The sequence below is a fragment of the Mizuhopecten yessoensis genome, unplaced genomic scaffold, assembly GCF_002113885.1.
Source record: "Mizuhopecten yessoensis strain PY_sf001 unplaced genomic scaffold, ASM211388v2 scaffold10923, whole genome shotgun sequence".
NCBI classification, from domain to species: Eukaryota; Metazoa; Mollusca; class Bivalvia; order Pectinida; family Pectinidae; genus Mizuhopecten; species Mizuhopecten yessoensis.
The window spans coordinates 130,031-155,663 of record NW_018408789.1 but is presented as its reverse complement, the minus strand read 5'-3'; the positions used below and the strand labels follow the sequence as shown (position 1 = coordinate 155,663).

Sequence of the window (25,633 nt, the reverse complement as noted above, 5' to 3'; positions counted from 1 at the left end):
AGACAGGAATCAGATTTTTTCCAAAAGTATTTTTTACAGAACTAGGTAAACGATGATGATGAACTTGTATTAGGAGCATCATCACCTACTCTGAGTAGAATTTTATAAATAATCTGTTTGTGAATCAACTCAGATACATTTATATACAATTTCATGGCAACAGCTATTATTCTGTTTTAGATTTAATCTAGATAAGATTGATAGCATGGCAACCAATATTTTAACATGAAACAAATCTACGTGCATTATTATTGTTCTGAGATATACTGAGTACTATTGTAATGATCGGAGTATCTGTCACAGCTGTCCTGGTTATAACTAGGATGATATATCATTCCAGCCTCATACAGCAACATTGATATATACGCTAGGAAATATAAAAGTTTGTTTCAGAAAATTTATAATAACGATAAAAACGAATTTTAGAATAAAATCTCTGTGGTGGAGAAAAGAAACTAGACCGAGGTGGTGAAATAGTTATAGCTATCTAGTATGATAATTAAAGTTGGCTGGGAGTATTGCATTGCTTGGATGGGAGCCCGACTAGACTGTAAAACCCCAGAAGATCCCCCTCAGAAACATAACTAGACTGATGTCTCTGGAGTTTGTGTATGCTGTCCACAACATCTTACGAAACACACATACAAATGTTCGAGACTCTTGTAAGCTCCAACAATTTGTAATTTTTTTTTTACAAATGTATAAGAAACCCTGCAAGATTTTCTACATTTTTTGATTTTGATAAAAGCTACCTGAAACAACTATAGGATAAATCAGTTTCAGATATACATTGTATGTATCAATCAAATAAGAAACTCTGATGAAAATTATTTTATGAAGCTACTTTGTGTTATATTCCAAGACTTTCTAGTGATACAATTGTACTTAGAGATAGATTCTGCTCAGATACAAATCTAACGATAAATAAGTCAAGAATTTACAACTTTAATATACTGAAACTGTTTGAGAATAATATAAGGCAATGATACACTGCAATATACCTAGTTTTATCCTTCAGGCTTCTACGTATTTTTATTTTTTTATCATTTCTTCAAAATCCCATATAATTTTTTTTATTTATAGAATATTTGGGTTCCAATCAAGATTTTGGAAAAATTGCAGCAATCCAAAGTAACATTATGCAGAAGAATTACAAATTACATAGAGTCCTATATGTAGTAGAACAAAATCAGTCTAGTAATCAAAATTACATTCTGTAGAAATTTCCATCACACATTCTGATAAACCACTGGCAATGATTTTTTTTGTACATAGAAGTCTTAACATTAGATTCATTTTCTGGCTAAAATAATCAACCTAAGTGTAATATATATACCAAAATATTACATATGGTCTGGTTCCTTGATTCTTATGACCATATTAACCTCATGTTTCTAAATTTAGATCCAAATTTCATTCCCAAAACCATCCCCTGATTCTATTTTGATATCCAAAATCTCCTGGTATCTAAAGATATGATATGTAATATAAAAATCAAGGACTTTTGTCTTGGTTAATATATTGTTATTTGATTCAGTAATATTGACCTTGGACTGTGTCTCCAGTCGAATCACTCTATCAGGTTAATATAACAATATATGACCTGATTCAGTAATATTGACCTTGGACTGTGTCCCCAGTCGAATCACTCTATCAGGTTAATATAACAATATATGGACCTCGACAAACGTCCATATTTGATAAATACTGTGTATTAAGCTGTATGACAGATACTTTTCCTATAAAACTACAGGAACTGAGAGAAGTTACGGCAACAGGACGAATGTTTGATAGCACCGTGATAATAAACCTAAATATTACAGTATCCTCGACTGATTAATTTACATGCCACGCTTTCCCTCTCACAACTTCACACCACACTGCTCTCCTGAAACACTTCATTCTACACAATCAAAAGCTGATATATACTTTGTACACTACAGTCCTTCCTCCCCATCACGTTGCCATTTCTGGTTTTTTTTGTGTAAAATGTTGTTCTCTCTAATTATAAGTACAGTATGTCATACTACTGTCATACTACTATTACATTACACTATACAGCTGCAACTGTTGTACAATAAATACTGTTTATATCTATTCAAACAGCTGTTTAAACCTACAATTCTGTCAGAAAAAACCCCAGAAATGGTAACATTTAAACAAGACTATGTCAAATTTAAGCAATATGCATCTTTATAATATATGTAAAAGCACAGCAGTAAATTCACCGGAAATTTTCACCAGGGACAAGTAATGTACCAATTAGCTTTCATTGCACTATGACATTTCATGTCAAGTGTTCAAATTGGTTGGGTTTTTTCTGCAGAAATACATGTATGATTACTTAAGTGGAAATATCTGTGACAGCGGACATTTTAAATACCAGAATATGCCTATTTTGTTATTTTTATATTGATAATTAAGAAAATATTGTATTGATTAAAATGTAACATTAACTCATTCACCCCTAAACTTTCAAAATGAAATAATCCAGCCTTTCAATTGGAAGGGTTCAAATGTGCCTTCAGGGGTGAACAAGTTATTATTTTAGTAAGCTAACAAAGCTTTATAAATTAAGCTATGTCAGCTTTCCCAGCAAAATATTTGTAATTATTCATTTTTTTCTTTTAAATTTTACAAAGATTTCTGTTATTTTTTAGATCAACTTTATGATTCTTTTTATGCTGTTTATTTGCAACATTTCTTAAAAAAAATATTAAAATTGGTAGCCACCTGTTTGGTTAATCTAGCTGACACAACCCAACCCTGATATAAAGAGCACTTCGGTAATCATAATGAAATAGAATCATCCTCATGGAAATATGAATATAAACCACTCCAACTATCAATGTGACAGATATAATAAAGTAAGTGTCAAAAGGTTACATTACAAACATGAAATTTACACTACAAAACAAAGCTAGCTCCATGTTTAAAATCATTCTCTATGACATTTTACATGTGTGATGTGTGAAAGTAAAAATAGCACACAACTTGATTATCAAGGCATACACTGATATAACATCATAGTCTGTCTGATGTCAAACATGGATTTCTGTATAAAAAGGCAAGCTGATGTGGATTTCTATAAAAAGACTACATCACTTGAAAACAAATTTTCAACTGGTTCTTTTATACATGAAAAAAAATATTAATTTTTTATACTTTCCTTCCAATCATATTTAGATTTATGTTGTTTTGTATAGCATTCAACTGGCTCTCCACTTGGTCTTCCACAAAATCATACTCAGTGCAAGCTCTTTGCCAATTTAAAGATTTTCATACACAATTATCTACCTTTTGTTGAATTAGCCGTCCTCTTGTAAGGGTGCCAAAAACAGCAGAAGGCTAACACAAAACTCCCAGTGCATGGAGAGCACCATCAGTGTGTAGAAACCTTGTCAATTCAGACAGCTTTTGGTGGTGATTGTTTGATTTATTTCATCTCTGTAACATTTTTCATAAAAGTTCCACAAGGTATAGTTTTATTTTCAAAAATTATAATTTATCAATGATATAGTCATGTCTAAAAATTCAGTTTTCATTGAATATTGACTGTTTTTGACAGTGTGTTACTGGGATCCTACAATGTCGGAGAATCTAACAGTAACCCTACTGTATTTTGAAATTTGTGGACGATATGTCGTGTTTATACTGTTGCAAATTATGTTGATTGACCAATCAAATGTTGTGTTACATCTCAAATAAATTAGAATTAATTTTGATATAACCAAGTCCTAAAGATCAAATACCACACATCAATTTTTGTATTTAATTCCTTAAGTTAAACTTTCTCATTCAGCTGTGTTGGTTGCATATTTCTGTGTTCCTTGGTTAGTTTTAGTTTCTGAGACTGATAATTGTTATCCTTGCGCTTAATAAGTCACCTTTACACGGTTAAAGCCTTGTAATTCTATTATAATCAAAGTTAATAGCACTGAACACAGGTAATCCATTTCACCTTCCTCCGTATCTCTGTCTAGATGTAGTTATCCTTCTAGTTTAATTCTGTCACTTTATAAGCACTTTGAAGAATTGCTATAAGTATCATGAAAGTATCCTATACATATAAACTAAAAAGCACATTGGCTGTCACCACTTCATCATATTGTTTGTAATCTATTCAATAGATTTGATTGTTTCCTTTCAAAATCAGTAAAAACATTAATCCCAATTATTGTAACATAGGGGGCCAGCACACACTCAGACTGAGAATTTTCCTTCTAAGAATGGTCATTGTTTGACAATGGTAGCACTTCCACGTTTTTTTCACTTTTCTTACAAAATATCAACAATCATATAAAAGAAATACTCCAATTATTGTGCCTCTTGGGCTGGCACGCACTGAGATTCTTCCTTCTCAGAATGGTCACCATTAGCCAGTGGTTTGTCTACCACCGTTTTACCACTCCCTTCGCTTGGCACTGGTTTGGTAATGTCACTGACACTCTGTTCATCCTTGTTAGAAGGTTCCACAACAACCTCATCTTCACCTACCTCTCCATCAAGCTCAACTTCATCATCCAAGTTGTTCTCCACTTCCCCATCACTTTCTATGGAGTTGCATTCTGGGATGTCCTCCTTCGAAACTTCCTCACCATTCGGAATAACCTCTGTCTTTACTTCGTTCTTATCACATGCTGTGGCATTGTTCTGTTCCTCATGGACTCCTGTCCCTTCAGCCTCTTGTGACTGAGGGGCTTGTGACTCCCCAGATACCGCTGGTGAAGCTTGAGCTACTTGTGATTCATCTGAGACTGCCGGATCTACTGGAGACCCTGCACCCTCCTCTGCCTCTGATGACACTTCTTCTTGAGGTGGTGGAGGTGGAGGTGGAAGGCTGTCAACAGAGGATTCTGCTGGCAAATCTGTTGGTTCTGTTGCTTCACTTTCTGTTTCAACCTCTGGAGGAACAGAATCTAACACTTCTTCAGTTTGTTCTTCAGGTTTTGTTTCCACGGGTGAAGGTGGTGGAGGAGGCAGTGTGTCAGCCTCCTCTATCGATGTTCCTTCCTCGGCCTCTGTTTCCTGCTCTTGTGGAGGAGATGGCGGTGGAGGCGGAAGAGAATCAACAGCAGATTCAACTACTACAGTTTCCTTGGATGTTTCCTTGGCTTGTTCTGTGTCTTCCAGTTTTGTTTCTGAAGCCACTTCCTCCTCTTGTGGAGGAGGTGGTAGAGCATCTACTGATGATTCACAAACGTCCTCAGTTGTTTCAATTTTTATTACTTCATCTTGTTTTTTTTGCAAATCATCTTGAGGAGGAGGGGCAGCAGCATCAACAGATGATTCAATCACCTCTTCTTTTGTTTCTGAAACTTCCTCCGTTGTTTCTTCAGCTGTCACAGGAGCAGCAGGTGGTGGTACTTCATCAGTATTTTCTCCTTCTTTAATTTCATCTACTTGTGATTCTGGCAGCGCATCAACTGATGATTCAGTTTTGACTGCTGCTTCAATATCTTCTTGCTGGGAGTTTTCATTCTCCTGTTCAGGTTTGATTTCTTCTGCTTCCTGCAAAGGAGGTGGAGGCAAGGCATCAACTGATGATTCACAATCTTTGTCCTCAGTTTGAAGTGCGTGAGGAGCTGCATCAACAGATGAGCCAGCATCAGTATCATTTAGCGAAATATCAGGTTGACTTTGTTCCTTTTTAGTTTCTTCTGCTACAGCGGATTCTTTGTCTATTACATCCTCCTCATTAGGTACATCACTGATGTTTCCTGCCAGTGCTGGGGAAGCATCCACAGATGAATCTGTCTCTTCTGTTTCTTTTTCTTCAGTTTTGACAACCTCAGTACTATTGTCTTCCACATTGTCTGGCTCCTGTGCTGGGACTTGCTCCAGTTCCACAACCTCAGTTGAAGGTTTAAACTCTACAGGTTCTTCTGCCTCTTTAGCTGAGGCCTCCATGTCCTCACCTACAGGTTCTTCTACAGGAGATTGCTTTTCTTCAGGTACATTTTCTGAAGTGTTTTCAACAATCTCTTCTTTCGTTTCCTCTACCTGTGTTTCTACCAGCAGACTTGATTCATCAGCGACAGGTTGAACATTGCTTTGAACAACCTCTTGCGCTATCTCTTGTATTGAAACCTTAGGCCCATTTATGTTTGGTTCTTGTACATCTGCAACAATTTCTTGCTGATCGGCTACAGTTTCGTGTTGTTCCTCCGAACTTACAACTGATGCTTCTTGTTTCTGCTCTACAGCTACGATTAATACTGGTTGTTTCTCCTCTATAGTTACAACTGGTTCTTGCCTTTTCTCCTCTACATTTACAACAGGCACTTGTTGTTCCTCCCCTGTAGTTTCAACTGTTTCTTGTTTTTTCTCTTCTGTAGTTACAACCAATTCATGTTGTTCCTCTGTACTTACAACTGGTGTTTCTTGTTGTTTGACCTCTACAGCTACAATTGATACTGGTTGTTTCTCCTCTGTAGTTACAACAGGTTCTTGTGGTTTCTCTTCCACATTCACAACTGGAACTTGTTGTTCCTCTTCTACATCTACAACAGGTTCCTTCTCCTCCAAAGCTTCAGTTGTTTCTGACTGCTCCACAGCTGTAATTGTTATGGTTTGTTTCTCTGTGGCCACAACAGGTTCTTGCTGACCCTCTGTGGCCACAACAAGTTCTTGCTGACCCTCTGTGGCCACCACAGGTTCTTGCTGACCCTCTGTCGCCACAACAGGTTCTTGCTGGCCCTCTGTGGCCACAACAGGTTCTTGCTGGCCCTCTGTGGCCACAACAGGTTCTTGCTGACCCTCTGTGGCCACAACAGGTTCTTGCTGACCCTCTGTGGCTACAACAGGTTCTTGCTGGTCCTCTGTGGCTTCTTCTTGTTTTTCTACAACTTGCTGCACTACACCAACAGCTTGTTGCACATCTACAGGAGGTTCTGACGGTGTTACTTCCTCAGATTTTTCACTTACAGCTGGAATGGTTTCAATTCTATCCTCTTTTTGTCCCTCTGAACTCTGAACCTCCGTAGTACTTATTGGAGTTTCAGTGTCCGCTGCAACTTTTTGACAAGTCGTTGATCCTATTTCTCCTAAACTTTCTTCTTTCTGACTCTCTACCTTTGGAGTATCTGTATTTTCTGAAGAAACTTGTTCAGCCTCTGAACCATTTATGACAGCCACAGAAGGGCCGTCATTTTTCTGACAGTCCTCATCTGGGACTGTATTTTCTTGTGCATTGTCCATAAACTTTGTAGCACCCTCTTCTTCCGGGTCTTTCACTTGTGTTGAAACAACTTGTCTATCAGTTACATCACCAGTTTCATTATTTTCTGTTTCCTTCCCTCCCTCTTGTTCACCATTAATTACCTTTACAGTTTCATCTGGAGTTTCTGTGACCTTGTTTGTTTGTAAATCTTGGTTAGAGCCATTTTTGTCCTTATTTTTGATGGGTTTTCCTTCCTTTTTGGCCTCAGCCTTTGCAACTTTCTGCGCTCCGAGAGTACACCCCATTATGTATCACAGTTGTAGTGTCAGTTTTTAGATAACTGGGATCGAAACACAGACAGAGAATCAAATGATAAATCCTCACAGTGAATCATGTATCGAAAAATGGTACGACAGTTAGTGTTTATATGTAGATATCTCCCGATCCAACAGTTATATAAAGCATACGAAAATATTTAGTGTTCAGAAATGTTCCACCCCAGAGTTTACATCATACAGATATAACACATTCCTCAGCGAAAAAACGAGTACAAACCAGAGATGGATTTCCTGACAGTTAAATCCTGTGTTAAGTTTTGATAAACTCCACAAGTGCACTGCTTCCCGAATTCTGTTTTTTTATCCGAAATGTTTTAGCTTGCAGTAGTAACGTATGCAACTCTCGAAAGCTAGCTGCTATAGTGTAACTGTTTAGTAGACAGCCAGGTCTGTCACAGCACATGTGTTGTCTGTCTGTGTACTCCAGTAGACTACGGTGTAGGTCTGTATAACACACTACTCAGCCTAGCTGCTAAAAGCTACTGTGGAACACACATACACTGTGAAATAGTTCTCCCACCAATTTTCTCTCACACTGAATCCGGTTGATTGGAGACGCGATTCAAATATTACCACACTTCAGAGGATACTCCATCAGTCATAAATATCATAATTTCATATTCGAGTATTTTCATGAATGATAAAATCACAATGATCATAAAATGTTCTTTACAGAACAACTCAATTAAAGCTGTGCAAATATCCAGCTTAAATGGGATCAATTCTATCTTAAAATGAATCCTTGTTCGTAAACAAGTCTATTGTTTTCTGTCCTTTGATGTTGCCACTGCTTGAAAAGTAAATAGAATATTAATATCCTTTTGTCTCTTTGTAAACTGAATTCTACTTCGTAGGTTAGAGCTGTTCATATTCCAATGAAACCATCCAATAAAAATCCACTTAGAAACTGAATTTTTCCCTACAGGAAAACCAAAATTATGCTAATTCCATCTATCATAACACTGCATGTCTAGAACATGTAACACTGTACTTCCATGTCTGCAAGATAGTATCACCGAAACTTATCTCACAAAAAGTTTTTTTGTAGATTTTTTTTAACTTTCTCAAAGGAAGTGTATTTTTTTATAATCCTATTTCCTGATCGGGACAGTGTATCAAAGAGAAACTGTTTTTTGCACCAATCACTCGGCGAGGGAGGCCGTTAAGCTAAAGAACTATTACCGTGGAGGGAAGATCTTCATCCATCAACACACTCCCCGTACAATGTTATGACAGAAACGTGAATCATATTGAATCGTTCTTGACATGCATCCAATGTGCATCCAACGTTACGGAATGTGATACAGTGCACAAGAGTCTCGAGTCTGTAGAGAGAACTCTGCTACTGGGAATGTAGGTGGACTTGTTATCTACAGATAGATGGTTTCTACAGACGGCTTTAGTTATTACTATTAGAGTTTGGTTATCTGCAGACTCTTAAGGATAGGTGCTACATTAAGATAAAATGCACCTTCATTTTAAAAAGAGTTCTGCACAAAGAAAGCTGTACATTATTTTAATTGGTTACTATTGGTTACAAGGAAAATTAAGAATCTATACTCCCTACATGTGACATTTATCTCTTATTTAAAAGTAAAAAAGTTCCACACTTTCAGAGATTTTAGTATACCTTTTATGTTACTTAGAAGTAATTCAGACTGATTTATATTTAAACTACATGCTGTATTTGTCATATTCATATCAATGACTGGAAATTGTTGTTTTTTTCCTGAGAAATTTTTTTTTTTTAATATTTTTAGTAAAATTTTACAATATAAAAAATTTGTTTAAACTCAATACCTGTACAGTGAAATCATTCTAGCCTGAACACTTTGGTAACAATCCCTGGTTTATGTATTTTGATGTCTGTTTACAATAGACCTTGATAGTCCAGACAATTTGATGTCTGTTTACAATGGACCTTGTTAGTCCAGACAATTTGATGTCTGTTTATTACAATAGACCTTGTTAGTCCAGACAATTTGATTTCTGTTGTAAGTTGGCATGTTTCCATTTAGAAATGTTCCTTAGTCTCAAAATACTTAAAATAGCAAAACCAACTCTTCATATTTTTGCTTTTTGTATATACATATATATATTTATATAGAAAAGTTGAGCTAGCCAAAAGAAAGTGTTTTTCTTAAAACTTTTTTTTTCAAAGCAGGAATTGTTCCAACTGCTGGTTCAGGACAGCCTATCACCCAGAGCTCAGATAAAAGTGTACCAGCTCCATGATAAGTTGTATTTTTAGGTTTAGTGAAGTCAGCCAGGAGGTATCTATACCGATAAATAACAAACAAATGTAGAGCTTGGATAGAAACAAACCTTATGTTATAGCATGTAAACAGTGTTGTCACTGACCTCCATAACAGGGAAATCTCTCATCTGTTACAATACACCCATTATACACTGTTACTGAAATATCACCACCAGATTATATACTATTACTGAAATATCACTACCAGATTATATAATGTTACTGAAATATCACTACCAGATTATAGCTGTTACTGAAATATCACTACCAGATTATATACTGTTACTGAAATATCACTACCATATTATATACTGTTACTGATATATCACTACCAGACTATACACTGTTACTGATATATCACTACCAGATTATATACTGTTACTGAAATATCACTACCAGATTATACACTGTTACTGAAATATCACTACCAGATTATATACTGTTAGTGAAATATCACTACCAGATTATATACTGTTACTGAAATATCATAAGACTACCAGATTATCTACTGTCACTGAAATATCATAAAACTACCAGATTATATACTGTTACTGAAATACCATAAAACTACCAGATTATATACTGTTACTGAAATATCATAAAACTACCAGATTATATACTGTTAGTGAAATATCACTACCAGATAATATACTGTTACTGAAATACCATAAAACTACCAGATTATATACTGTTACTGAAATATCACCACCAGATTATATACTATTACTGAAATATCACTACTAGATTATATACTGTTACTGATATATCCCCACCAGATTATACACTGTTACTGAAATATCACCACCAGATTATACACTGTTACTGAAATATCACTACCAGATTATACAATGTGACTGAAATATCACTACCAGATTATACACTGTTACTGATATATATCATAAAACTACGTATACGAGACCCCGTTGAACTAGAGCTTATCGAAGCATTTGAACCCTGGTTCTATTCTCAGTGACAGGGGCAACTGGTTTTGTTCTATAAATGTTGTTTATTTTAAGGTCACAGTGCATGGCTATTGATTCTTCTACTCTAATTATTCACAAAAAGTGAAAGTTTCACATGTTTTGATCAAGGTTAAGATAAAGTGATAAAAATAATCTCAAACAAGGTAACATCTGAAATATCACCACCAGATTATACACTGTTACTGAAATATCACTACCAGATTATATACTGTTACTGAAATATCACCACCAGATTATATACTGTTACTGTAATATCACTACCAGATCATATACTGTTACTGATATATCACCACCAGATTATATACTGTTACTGAAATATCACCACCAGATTATACACTGTTACTGAAATATCACTACCAGATTATACAATGTGACTGAAATATCACTACCAGATTATACACTGTTACTGAAATATCACCACCAGATTATACACTGTTACTGAAATATCACTACCAGATTATACACTGTTACTGATATATATCATAAAACTACGTATACGAGACCCCGTTGAACTAGAGCTTATCGAAGCATTTGAACCCTGGTTCTATTCTCAGTGACAGGGGCAACTGGTTTTGTTCTATAAATGTTGTTTATTTTAAGGTCACAGTGCATGGCTATTGATTCTTCTACTCTAATTATTCACAAAAAGTGAAAGTTTCACATGTTTTGATCAAGGTTAAGATAAAGTGATAAAAATAATCTCAAACAAGGTAACATCTGAAATATCACCACCAGATTATACACTGTTACTGAAATATCACTACCAGATTATACACTGTTACTGATATATATCATAAAACTACGTATACGAGACCCCGTTGAACTAGAGCTTATCGAAGCATTTGAACCCTGGTTCTACTCTCAGTGACAGGGGCAACTGGTTTTGTTCTATAAATGTTGTTTATTTTAAGGTCACAGTGCATGGCTATTGATTTTTCTACTCTAATTATTCACAAAAAGTGAAAGTTTCACATGTTTTGATCAAGGTTAAGATAAAGTGATAAAAATAATCTCAAACAAGGTAACATCTGAAATATCACCACCAGATTATACACTGTTACTGAAATATCACTACCAGATTATACACTGTTACTGACATATCACCACCAGATTATATACTGTTACTGATATATCACCACCAGATTATATACTGTTACTGATATATCACTACCAGATTATATACTGTTACTGATATATCCCCACCAGATTATACACTGTTACTGAAATATCACTACCAGATTATACAATGTGACTGAAATATCACTACCAGATTATACACTGTTACTGAAATATCACCACCAGATTATACACTGTTACTGAAATATCACCACCAGATTATATACTGTTACTGGAATATCACCACCAGATTATATACTGTTACTGAAATATCACTACCAGATTATATACTGTTACTGATATATATCATAAAACTACGTATACGAGACCCCGTTGAACTAGAGCTTATCAAAGCATTTGAACCCTGGTTCTACTCTCAGTGACAGGGGCAACTGGTTTTGTTCTATAAATGTTGTTTATTTTAAGGTCACAGTGCATGGCTATTGATTCTTCTACTCTAATTATTCACAAAAAGTGAAAGTTTCACATGTTTTGATCAAGGTTAAGATAAAGTGATAAAAATAATCTCAAACAAGGTAACATCTGAAATATCACCACCAGATTATACACTGTTACTGAAATATCACTACCAGATTATAAACTGTTACTGAAATATCACTACCAGATTATAAACTGTTACTGAAATATCACTACCAGATTATACAATGTGACTGAAATATCACTACCAGATTATACACTGTTACTGACATATCACCACCAGATTATATACTGTTACTGATATATCACTACCAGACTATACACTGTTACTGATATATCACTACCAGATTATATAATGTTACTGAAATATCACTACCAGATTATACAATGTGACTGAAATATCACTACCAGATTATACACTGTTACTGAAATATCACCACCAGATTATATACTGTTACTGAAATATCACCACCAGATTATATACTGTTACTGAAATATCACTACCAGATTATATACTGTTACTGATATATATCATAAAACTACGTATACGAGACCCCGTTGAACTAGAGCTTATCGAAGCATTTGAACCCTGGTTCTACTCTCAGTGACAGGGGCAACTGGTTTTGTTCTATAAATGTTGTTTATTTTAAGGTCACAGTGCATGGCTATTGATTTTTCTACTCTAATTATTCACAAAAAGTGAAAGTTTCACATGTTTTGATCAAGGTTAAGATAAAGTGATAAAAATAATCTCAAACAAGGTAACATACAACTTGATGACTGTGATGTTATTACACAGAATTTTAGAATAACTATCTTTGATGTCTCTGCTGTTAAACAGTGTTGCTCAAGTTCATTGTTATATTTCATTGTTATAAATTTGTATTTGTAAATTTCTGCGCTATTCTCACACCTCACTTAATCTGTCAATAATTTGTTCTCACGATATTATGGAGGCCTTTAAATGACAATAACATATATCCAAGAAAACTTTCCAGAAATGTAGCTTTTTAATTTTAACAGACATTATCGGGTCATACCTGTTTGACCTGTTATAGTTCCTACCATAATTAAAAACAGCATAATTATGTCCATTGTTATCCAACTTATTATAAATGAACATTCAAAATCCAAATTACTCTTCTATGCTGGTTTTAAAAATTTTAACATTAAGTCCTATTATCCTAGACATTGCACTGATTATACTGGGATACACAACACTGATCACAACAGGATAAAAATCAATTGTCAATCAGATCAGGAGGTAAAAACTATCTCCCTGGGAAAATCTCACACAGATATCTGTTGTACAGGCTGCGAGACTCAATGAATCACAGGTAAACATCATGTCATACAGGTACACTGTAGACTTACTCAAGTCCTCAACAGAAATGTGTACCAGTGATAAACCCAGCCTCAAAAACAAGCCTGCCCCTTGTTTATGTTCAGTTATAAAGCTGGGCCCCCCTCCGTTGCTCATGCTCATAAACCAGTCAACGCCAACCCCTTGTAAGTGCTTAGCAATAAGCCCACCACATTGTTACCATTGCTCATCAATTTATAGCCCACCCCTTGTAAATGCTCAGTAATATCAAGAAACTGTGTGACAGTAACGAAATGTAAACTCAAATACATTTTTTTTTTATTTGTAACAGTCATACCCTGATACAGCACGTATTTTAGTAAATTAAATAAAGATGGAATAGCTACTTTCAGATGTGAATGAATTTGCATAATTTGAAGTTTTGAACATTACAGAAAGAAAAAAGAAAAAATAATATCTAGATAGATCTACAAAAGATTAAAAAGACAATAATATTATGAAAGTTTAAGTTGATACGCAAACAATGTACATATTAAACGTGTCACAAAGTTTCAAGACTGACTGGTTACTTTATCAAGCTATGACAGTCATATAGCATGACAAATTAAAGGGACCAGTCGGTCTTGAAACGTTGTGACACGTTTAATATACATGTACATTGTTTGTTTATAAAGTAAAACTTTGATATAACATATTTCTAAATTGATGAATCTTATTGAAGGTATTATAATATTATAGATAAGTTTTAAACTCTATAAAGTCTGTGTACTCAGTATACTGAAGTATATGACGGTCGAGTACCAGATATACAATCTAGGTCTCAGGTACAACATAAACCACACACACACACTGTACAAAACAATTGTTTTCGGGCGAAGGTCTGGTACAGATCAGAACATGTTTCAGGGCCTTTCGTCATGGCTTAGTAATAATAAACATCTTTTATCTATCTGAAATATCGCTCTTCCTTCACATTCTTCAGTAAGCTTTAGCTATGCTGATTTTTATTTTATTTTGTAAAAATTATTCCATATTTATATCAAATATGAAAAGTATGCAAGATTGGATTTAAGTGGATCAGCACGGTACCAAATTTTTCAATATCTTGATACTCATTTTTTTTATCATTTTTATTTTGGATTTATATATTTTTTATTTATTATATAAGCTAACAAGACAAAACATAAACAGACATTCCCTTGTCTGTGTGTTACGGAGTCCACCCACAGATGTTCGACCTGCCAGAGTAGCCGAATAATTGTTTTATATATGATGAACTGCAGAACTATTTTCTTTGTTGTAAGATACACGGCCAATACTCTACAAACCTGGTGTAGCCCAATAAGACCGGGATTCACACTGGATGCATCCATACATTCCTCTGTATCAAATATTTGAGAAATATTTACCACTCTGGCAAAACAACATTGCATTGATTTAATGTTCATTTATTGTGTTTGTTCATTGATTAATTGTAAAATTCCTAACGAAATCTGAGATATATTTTATGCTTTTATAATTGAAAACTAATAAATTATTGTCTCCAGATCATTAATGTTTTCCTTTGGTTGTCCACCTCATATATGCAATTTTGTTTTCTTAAAAAATTCTGAAATTGAGCATGCAACTCTGATAGATTATTATTGTATAGGACAAATAACAAAACTCCATCACAGCTTTCTCTATTTATACTTCATGGTTAACCTATTGATGTCTTTAAACTGTCAGACAAATAGAAATTGAAAAAATTTTAAACATTTATTTTTCAATTAAATGACATTCAAAGTCGACACCTGTGTTAATATCACATAATGTTTTGTTTTTCTATTTTTAATATCATTTAAGATTTTAACTATTCAAACGTCAGTCTAAGACCTTATAGCTCAATAGATGAAGGCTTATTTTCAGAAAATTCTTGAATTCAGTAATGTTGAAGGTCTGGCTTGCTACAGTTTCATTGTTGAACATTTAATTTTGAATAAATACCAGAATAGAAGTTAACTTTTGGAACTAAAGCCAAGGGCGAGGTGAAAGTCACTAGACTATTACAGGATGTCAGTACTGTATGGTACACCTGCTGTATGGGTGTGAGCTGGCACAGACTCAGATGCCAACAGAGTTACATGGGAGACCCCTTCATAGGTCTGACACCAGCCTCCCAGACACACACCAGATGGCTTAAAAACATAGAAATAAATCAACACCCAGGCCTGTTATTCCAAAACCAGGTAAAAAATAGTAGTTATGATTGTTTATCTCCCAATCTGTCTTAATTATTTCAACATTTAAACTTTTATACAAAAAGGAATATCAACTTCTATGATATCAAAAAATTCAATAAATTTCAAACTGACATTTTTCTGGTTGATATGGACAAACAGTGGAATACAAAAATATTTTGTTCCAGGTATATATTTGCAAAATTTGACTGTACAATGTACTTCTAATAAAAACCATTCACAAATCTCGAGCAGACACTTGAAATATAACTTGGCTAAAGATACAAACAGGTTCCCCTCCAGTTACCACTGAGGGTCATTCCTTAAATACCATACAATGTAAGGTGATACTCGCCGGTATAAATGGTGTGTGATATTAATTAAAGGGCTTTAACAGGAAACCAGCATCCCGTATTCATTCCTATTATTAATACACATTTGTAAAAACATTAACAGAACTAGACATCATAAGTGTTAAAAAATTGAAGATTACTCAACTTAGTTAGGATAAAAAAACTTATTTTCATCATGATTTTCATTAATATTTTATAACAATAAAATGTTGACAGGTCAGTCATCAATAGCCCAATTGCCTGTTATTATTAATTGAAAAATGCAATTTTAAATTACCGATATTATTTGGGGTTTTTTTCATTATGATTATTCTGACTGAAGCTGACAAGCCACTGAGAACAGCCCTAAATGTTTTTGATACATCTACTTGTAAAATTACTCTGATCTTTCCTACCACTTGGTCAATTAGAGGCAGGCAAGGTATCATTAATGCTGAGACATTTCCTTCTTACAAGCCAGTAAGATCAAAGGTCAAAGCCATGCTAACTATTTCTCATGTACTCTGTAGGATTATACACTATAAACCCTAATATCCCCTGTAAGTACAGCGTTTATAGAGATGATGGAGTTCTACAAACTAATTTTTGGATATTTTCTTTGATTGAAAATGTAGATTCAAGTTCACATAATATTTAAATTAAGTAAAATATATTTAACAAACTAATAAGCATGTAAGAAATTTGTTAATATTCTAAAATTATGATTATATGCCATATATAATTTTTACACTTTTCCCCCTTCAAATTTAGGAAAATACTGCAAGGGACAAAAAAAAGAATAGGGAATAAGAAAGGAAAAGATATCGCCATGTGGGGATCAAATCAATTTTGATTTCTCTAATGTCCCCTGTATGATGAAGACAGAGAAAACCTCCCTATTTTACAGGGGGCCCACATGTACATTATGGTAGTCGCATCTTAGGGTAACACGCAGTTGGTAGCAAACAAAGGGTCTATTCTCCCCCTCNTGATAGCGCGAATCTTATGCCGACTTATAGTGCCATCTCACTGAAATACCATGCCGAAGGCACCCAGCACATCATTTCACCCGGTCACATTATACTGACAACGGGTAAACCAGTTGTTGCCATTTCCCCTAAATGCTGAACGTTAGGCAGGGTGTGCATGGGAATCGCTGCTGAGGCATATTTAAATTGATGGACAGAGTATCTTTAACTTTTATCCTAATAACGTGTGTGAAGTTTTGATCACTTTGTCAGTAAGTGTTGGTGGAGTGTGTACTGACTTTGCTGCGTCTGATGCTGGCTAGATTACACATGCTTTACACAATATCTCCATCACTTTTTTTCCTCTGTCTAGAAGTTTTGAAGAAGGCATATGGTAAAAAATAGTCCATCAAACTTATCAGAATGGTCTCATAATTGTCTGGTTCTCTCAATAATGATCAGATTTAGGTCTCAATGGTCTAAATGATATTTATTATTAACTTACCTGTGATATAGCTTGTTTCTTCACTAGGAATGACAAAAATTGTATCTTTTCGTAGGACTGTTCAAAAATCGTCAGGAATGAGCCCAATGCCATGAGGAATTTTTCTGATTTTTTTTTGTATGTGTTTTGAATGATTGAATAATGCTAGCTGTTCATAGGCCATATATCAGACCAACCCATATCATACTGGCACTTGTCATATCCATTAAACTTCTGGTTTAACGATTTATAAAAAATCACACCTTAACCAATTCACCCCTAAACTCACATTTGGACCTTACCAAATCAAAGACTCAGGGAGAATCCTGGAGGGGGCCACGGGGCCATTGACCCCTCAAAACTGAAATTGACACCTCCATGTTACAAATTTCTTTTAATTTTACATAGTATGGCACCTCTTAATTTTCATGTTGATTAATAATTGCTGAAATGGCCTAATGCTCTCAAATTCCAGGATTTTCCCTGAAGACTGGGCAAGTCCAGTTTAAACATGTAGGGGTGAATGCGCTGATCTTTGGACAGTGAATATTTAACAAACCTGTAGTATAATCACCCTGCATATATACACCTGTGCTGCTTCTACTGTTTTTTACATTTAATTGTAAAGTACGTAAAATAAGATGATATTAAAAACTAAATTATATATAACTTTGCTGTGTGTTTTATGTATTACTGCTGATATTGACATTTCATTAGCATAGCAGGTCCTTAGATAAAACTACCAACCAGGAATGATCTTGTAACCCAACAACAGCAAGAACTACTACCTATGAATGTTATCCAATCAGACGCTGTCCTGGTTTTTCTGTCAAACTATTTCAATAAACGCTGACCAATCAGGATTTGAAATCAAATAAATAATTATGATGGAAAATCTGGGCCAACAAGAAATGATTAATTATAAGTTGAAATAAATTGTTTCATAACTGTTGTAAATTAAATAAAGTTTATACAAAAAGTATATATGTAAAGTTGATGTGCCACTAATGATTCCCGACCGTACTTTAGAGCGCGCCCTTTGAAGGTACAGGTTATTGGACTATCCTCCATACTGTTGCCATCTGTCAACAAATACGTCCAGGAATCACTGTCTGCACTTCACTACACGTGTGGCATCTACCATGATGATATTAGCCCAACTTTTAACACGTTAGGCAGTTTTTGTTATCACAGTAGGAGGATAATAGTCCCGGCCACAGATCCATTTCCTGCAGGAAAACTTTCATGTAGTAAATGTTTATATCATATTTCAGAAAAGCTGTTAAATTTTTTCGGTAAGTTAAATTTTGAGGAGATTTGAGATAAAGATGGGATGCTTTAAATTCTTTAAATATTGAGATCTGAATGTTTGATAGATTTTAGATTGAATTTTCAAAATATTTTAGATACATAAGAATGATATTCTGCTTGTTAACGCTGGATCTTTTTTATTTTCCATTTTTTGTAAATGTGCTGTATATAATTCATACACTAGTATTATCTGATTTTTTGTTGAAAGCCAAATAAGTGTTTCACCAATGTATACTAAACTTGTCCTTTGGACTTGTGAACAAATATGTTATCGCAATATCATTTGATAGATCTATAGATTATACATCTAAGTAAGAATTTCCTTTTGGAAACTGCAAAAAATAAAGACTGTACATTAAGGCCTCCCGCATGACAACTGTAAGATATTTCTCATACATCAATATATGTCTTCATGACAGTAGTTATTTTATATAGATGTCTCCTACAGTTAATGTTAATGTTTAGTGCTGGAGATGCTTCGGTAATGAAGCCTGCGACTAATAACATTGACTTCAATAATAAGACATTCACACAAGTAGTTAAATAAATAATCTATTCAACTATATAGTCCTGTGGGCTACCAATCAAAACTAGAAAGTGTCTTTAGAACACTACATACTTTTTATTAGTTTATTATCCGATACCAATTAAATATCAGGTTTTCAATAAAAATAAAATAAAAAAAAGTTGTTTTTGTTTGTTATATTTTTTAAGTACAGCAATGAAAATTTTTCTGCATCGAAAAGCAGTTTGTTCTTAAATGGACAAGACTCACGTGAACAATTTTGAGCAAGATATCAACGTGAGTACATTTTAGTAAAAACCTAACTTATATGTATATATATAGAAAACTGTAACCTAAAGCATGTATTCGACATTTTGTCTGCATCTGATAGAAAATCTGCTGTTTAAACCCAGTCACCCTAAAGTCGCATTTGATCAATATAAAATCAAAGACTGGACAACTCCAGTATAAAACTATAGGGGTGAACGAGTTAATGCAGTGAATAGAAAGTACTGGTATGCATTCTTATTGGTCAATGGTAAAAGTGATATATCCTCACATGTGAACTATGTAACATCTCCTATAGATTTTCAGTGTAGTAAAGTTATACAGTTGTAAGTTTTTATAAACTTGATAATTTCTGATCTTTCACTGGTAAAAGTAATTCAGGTAAGTAATTAATATGTTTATTTTCAATTCCTACAAGCAATATATAATACACAACTTATATTTATTTATTTTTTTATTTTTTTTTAACAAAACAAACAACATTTTTTCTTATGGCTTCATTGGCCATTGTTGAGTTTATGATCTTATGAATGCAGTCCAGGTTTTCCACACGACCAAATATTCAGCTTGCATGGTTTTCACTTCACAAATTTACAACACTCCTTCACTAATAAAGGAAGGCCCCTAAGTGATGTCATTTTTTGTCCAGAAGATTGGGACCAGATGTTTGATTTTTTTATTCCACTGACTGTTTTTGCATCTTCATTGCTGTAAAGCATTACGCTGTAACGTCTAGTGACAAATTAACTTGAGCTTCCATGTTACTCTCACTCCAGGAGCTTACACAAAATTCTTTGATGTATCCCCCCCTCCCGTAAAGCAATAACAAAAACAGATCTTGTCAGTTAGGCCAAACAAAAGTCTATGTTTGTTTCCTGTTAGCCCTTGTCAGTTAGGCCAAACAAAAGTCTAAGTTTGTTTCCTGCTAGACCTTGTCAGTTAGGCCAAACAAAAGTCTAAGTTTGTTTCCTATTAGACCTTGTCAGTTAGGCCAAACAAAAGTCTATGTTTGTTTCCTGACAGACCTTGTAAGTTAGGCCAAACAAAAGTCTATGTTTGTTTCCTGATAGACCTTGTAAGTTAGGCCAAACAAAAGTCTATGTTTGTTTCCTGTTAGCCCTTGTCAGTTAGGCCAAACAAAAGTCTATGTCTGTTTCCTGTTAGACCTTGTCATTTAGGCCTAACAAAAGTCTATGTCTGTTTCCTGTTAGACCTTGTCAGTTAGGCTAAACAAAAGTCTATGTTTGTTTCCTGTTAGACCTTGTAAGTTAGGCCAAACAAAAGTCTATGTTTGTTTCCTGTTAGACCTGCCTGCTAACGACTCTTAAACTGTATTCCAAAATACAGTAAAATTGTTTTTTTAAACATAAGCGAAAAATAACTCTTTTTTCATTATTGTTTAACCATTGGACAATATGGAATGTCATCACACAATGAAACAGATGATTATTACTATAGTAATCTACATGGACGACAGATATCATATTCTATTGATTGAATGAAAATTATCAGGGGTGTACAACTTCATGTTTCACTACTGGTTGCAAGAAAATATTGAAAAATTCTTGCCAAACTTTTATCACAATATAAGAAACCTTTCCTGTAGCCTGATATAAATTCTGCTAACCATGGATGACCAGCTGTGGAATTGTACACCCTGGGGGGTATATCCCTGACATAAATACTGCTAACCATGGAAGACCAGCTGTGGAATTGTACACCCTGGGGGGTATATCCCTGACATAAATTCTGCTAACCATGGATGACCAGCTGTGGAATTGTACACCCTGGGGGGTATATCCCTGACATAAATACTGCTAACCATGGAAGACCAGCTGTGGAATTGTACACCCTGGGGGGTATATCCCTGACATAAATTCTGCTAACCATGGATGACCAGCTGTGGAATTGTACACCCTGGGGGGTATATCCCTGACATAAATACTGCTAACCATGGAAGACCAGCTGTGGAATTGTACACCCTGGGGGGTATATCCCTGACATAAATACTGCTAACCATGGACAACCAGCTGTGGAATTGTATAGGATTGGTTTACATAAACGTTTAATTGAAAATCAATAAAATTAAAACTCATATATATATATGGACAGCCTGGTACATTAGAAACCAACATTATCATGTCAGGCCTATCATGCTAACAAATGATGTATTTTGGATCCTTATGCTAAAGGACATGCGTGCTTGCATGTCTGAACATCTTATGTCTGTAACGGTTTGTTAGAACGGAGGTACACAAATGCATTCATCGTCACTGTCTGTGATTGCCTTTGTTACTGCTCTAGTCAGCAGTCTGGAAGTGTTAAAGGATGTCTAACAACTAAATACTGTCTATAATGTTGTCTGTATTTGTCGCAAAAACAGCACTTCAGTGCTAATTGTGTTATTGTTTTAAATATGTGATGTTAAATAAAAAATCTTGTATCTAATATACCTCTCTAATGTAGAATTTGTTTTGCTCTATTAGACAGCTAGCTGTCTTACCAGGACTACTGTAGACAGTTTAGTGATATAAATGTATCAAAATATCTTTCAGGATAAGAGTTACCCGGTACTTATTTTTTTCGTGAGATACATCATGAGAGCAGGTAAATCAAGTTGGGTGTTCTACAGATTTCTCGTGGATTTCAAAAATTGGAATAACACTAGATAGTACTGAACATCGGTGATCAAGCTACAAATATTATTTCCATCAGGCTTTTTGGACAGTATTGCTAAAAACAATAAGGTCCCACAATGTTGAATTTAAATATTTCAAGAAATTCTATGGGTCCCATCAGAATTCTATCAGTATAAGACTCAGTACTCATGTACATGCAGATTTATCACTTGAACATTGGAACCTCCAAGAATGGTCATTGTTTTTGAGAAAAGGTACAATAAAAAGTCATTTTAGAGTCCTAGCCAGTAAACAGATTTTGGAGAATTCCACAGGCCTGGCCTTTATATTCTTATCATAAATATTGAAAATTTTCATTAGCCCTTACATAAAAAAAATAAAAAAATAACTAGTATTGGATACAAGGTTATACTCCTGAATAATTTACAACAGTAAAGTTTATATTGCCAGAATTAAGTGCATGGGACCCACTATTCCATTACCTATGTAACGTAAATTTAAAAAGCAGATTTTGAAGTGAAGCACATGACTTTTATCATATGAATGCTTCTAACAGGCCCTATGAAAATTGCAAAAAGATGTTTGAGACTCATGCATCAAAATTCTTTTCCGTCTAGATCCCTGTTTAAAACAGAAAGTGTACGCTAGTTGTCAGTCTACATCTACCAGCACGATTACTGCTGTCGTAAAAACAAATATTTGGGGTCTTCAGCGTGGTGCCAGTTTATTATGATAATCACACAGAGATATAGCTAGCTTCAGTTATAACAGTCATCTTACAAATACTAGCCACATTCCAGTGATACTGTACAAGTCGGTGAGTTGGCCAGACGATTCTGTGAATCAGTTATATCACTGTAGTAGTAGTCCCTCCTAAGTAATGGGAGCTGCTCTCTGACAAGTCAGAGACGTTAACTTGAATTACACCGAGTGCCAACCACAAAAAACATACTCGGGGAGCATGCGAGTGAAGGGTGTGCAATTATAGACAGACAGCGAAAATTAGTTACATGTGTATAATTGAATAAGATAAAGAGGCACCAATCGGGAGAACTACAGATCACTGCACAAAGATATCACAGATAATTGTAAAACTAAACCTTTCTATTTAATAAATAGGGGATCTGTTCTTGGATATTGAAAGATCACATCAAAATCTAACAGATGACTGATGAAGTCTAAAAGTACAGATGTACTGGAATTATCATCTGAATTAAGATAGAAATCATAATCATTTAAGATTTTGCTTCATGAGGTAATCTTACTTTAATCAATTTGTTACTTTTCGAAACAATAAAAAGGAAATTTGGATTTTAGTTAGAAAAATCTACCACTCAGAAAGCAGACAATTAAGGAACACTTCGCTCTGATTCCACATTTTCATTTGCAAGCCATTCTACTGATAAGAGTGGTTTACTATTGAAAAAAATACATAATAATTTAAGCTAGTCATATAATTCTGTTTGACAGTCATGTCTGATTTTTTTTTTCTTACAAGTTAACCCCCAATAAAGTATTCTTCATATTAAAAAATCACTCACAATAGTCGTAAATCATGTCTACATTCTCTTAATTATGACTAATATGCTATATATAGCTAGACTGAAGTTAAACAATATTTTCTGAACTTAAATTTTAGTTAAAGTTAAAGGTTAATATGATTAGATGTTGATGCAATATTGGTGAAGTCTGAGCTTAGTCAGAGATTTGCTAAGCTGTACATACGAGTGAGCCTGCATTTAGAAGTCAAATCTAAATTTCAATTTAAAGAAATTTCTTTGGACATCAATTGGTCTTTATGTCATGAAGAAATTTTACTAGTAAAACTACTATCGGAAAGACATTAATTCAATACGTACTAAGAGTATGGCCTATATGATCAGAATTATTGCCTGTATCACATCCAGAAAAAGGTATCATCAGCTAAATTATGTTATACCTCAAGGGAGATAACCAAAACTAAGTTCCTTTATGGTGCAAACATATGAACAAACCTTGTTAGGTTTTCCTAAAAATTACCTGAATTTCAAGTGTTTATGGCAGCTGGTAGTGGTATATCTATTTTTATAATGTAAGTAGGATTTGAACAACAACCTTGATGGAAATGGGGGGGGGGTTGCAGAGCATTTACTCAGTACTTGAAACATGGGTTGGTCACATGCTCCAAATGTAAAAGGATTGAATAAATAGATTGCCAGTAACTTGTGACCCTCCAAATTCTAGATCAACAGGCACTCTATCAACTGGGCTGTCTGGTTTCTGACGATCGACCCAGCCCAGTTCAGCTACATTAGTACCTACAAATGTATCCAAATAATATTGTTGACATTAACAATATTGCAGAAACTGGTCAGTCTTTTCCTCACCAATTGTTTGTATGATACTTTTTCTCGCTGGAGTCGACAGGTTTAAGATATGAATGGCATGTGATGGGAAAGGGGTTAGCTAGGGTGCTGGAGGGTCTAATTCCAGTTAACACCGATATAATCTGACAGCTACTATTGTCACAGCAACAGGGCATGTTTAAAACACTGTTGTGCAGTTCCCAACCGTATGTGTAAACAAGACTACTATTCTGTAGAGACACCTTTTTTGAAGGGTAGGAAATTAAGGCCATTTCCATCTGGAACTTTTGTGAAACATGTATTCGTGTGCATGTTGACGATAAAAAGTAAGATGAAAAGTTACGGGGCATTACTACAATTTTCCATTTAACAATTGTCAGTAAAACAATTAGTAGAAATGCCACACTGAAATGGGCTAATATGACTGATGATAGGAGGATTTTCCATTAGAGTCTGAACCTCAATATAATTATATATTGCATAATACATGCATTAATCAGTTACATGGTGTCGACGCATGGGAAACAATTAGGATTTCATAGTCAGGGTATCGAAAACAAGAAAACACACACGAAAGAAAACAAGGGTCACTTACCATCTCTCACTCTCAGCAACTGGTCGAAATATTTGGCACCGAACTCATAAATGTTTTCTGGTTGATTTCTCAACACTTCCCGTGCGAGACCTTCGAGAATGTTTTGGAAACCTTTAGGCACTCGGAGTTTTGTGTTTGAAAATGGAACTGCCATTTTTGTTCAATCTTATTCCTTTTTATAACTGTAGAAGCACCTATTCTTCACTTGACAACAGACCAAGCGTGTTACTTTGGGTAAATATGGCAGACTAGTTTGTGACTGTCGCTATAACGACGAAGCCAAACAGGTATAAAAGGTGGTAAAATGTAGAGGCATTCCGAAAAAAATC

At 34.7% G+C, this 25,633-nt stretch overlaps 2 protein-coding genes across 7 annotated transcripts in view; both read right to left on the bottom strand.

Annotated features, from left to right (window-relative positions):
* The window catches only part of LOC110463750 (titin-like), a 113,739-nt gene extending 88,163 nt beyond the window's left edge, over positions 1-25,576 (bottom strand). For all 6 annotated transcript variants that reach the window (XM_021518586.1, XM_021518590.1, XM_021518592.1 and 3 more), the window contains exon 1: positions 25,305-25,576. In XM_021518586.1, coding sequence (XP_021374261.1) covers positions 25,305-25,458 — 154 coding nt within the window. In that variant the 5' untranslated portion in view covers positions 25,459-25,576. The remainder of the gene's footprint in view (positions 1-25,304) is intronic.
* On the bottom strand, positions 1,118-8,734 carry LOC110463751 (fibrous sheath CABYR-binding protein-like). The gene is made up of 2 exons (XM_021518594.1): positions 1,623-8,734; positions 1,118-1,547 (listed from the first exon to the last, which is right to left on the bottom strand). Exon 1 carries the CDS (start codon positions 7,465-7,467, stop codon positions 4,318-4,320), a length of 3,150 nt encoding a protein of 1,049 aa, XP_021374269.1. The 5' UTR covers positions 7,468-8,734; the 3' UTR covers positions 1,118-1,547; positions 1,623-4,317.
* Positions 25,577-25,633: the final 57 nt, after the last annotated feature.

Excerpts from the sequence above, each read along its gene's own strand:
- LOC110463751 (XM_021518594.1), bottom strand. The coding sequence starts at position 7,467 with ATGGGGTGTACTCTCGGAGCGCAGAAAGTTGCAAAGGCTGAGGCCAAA.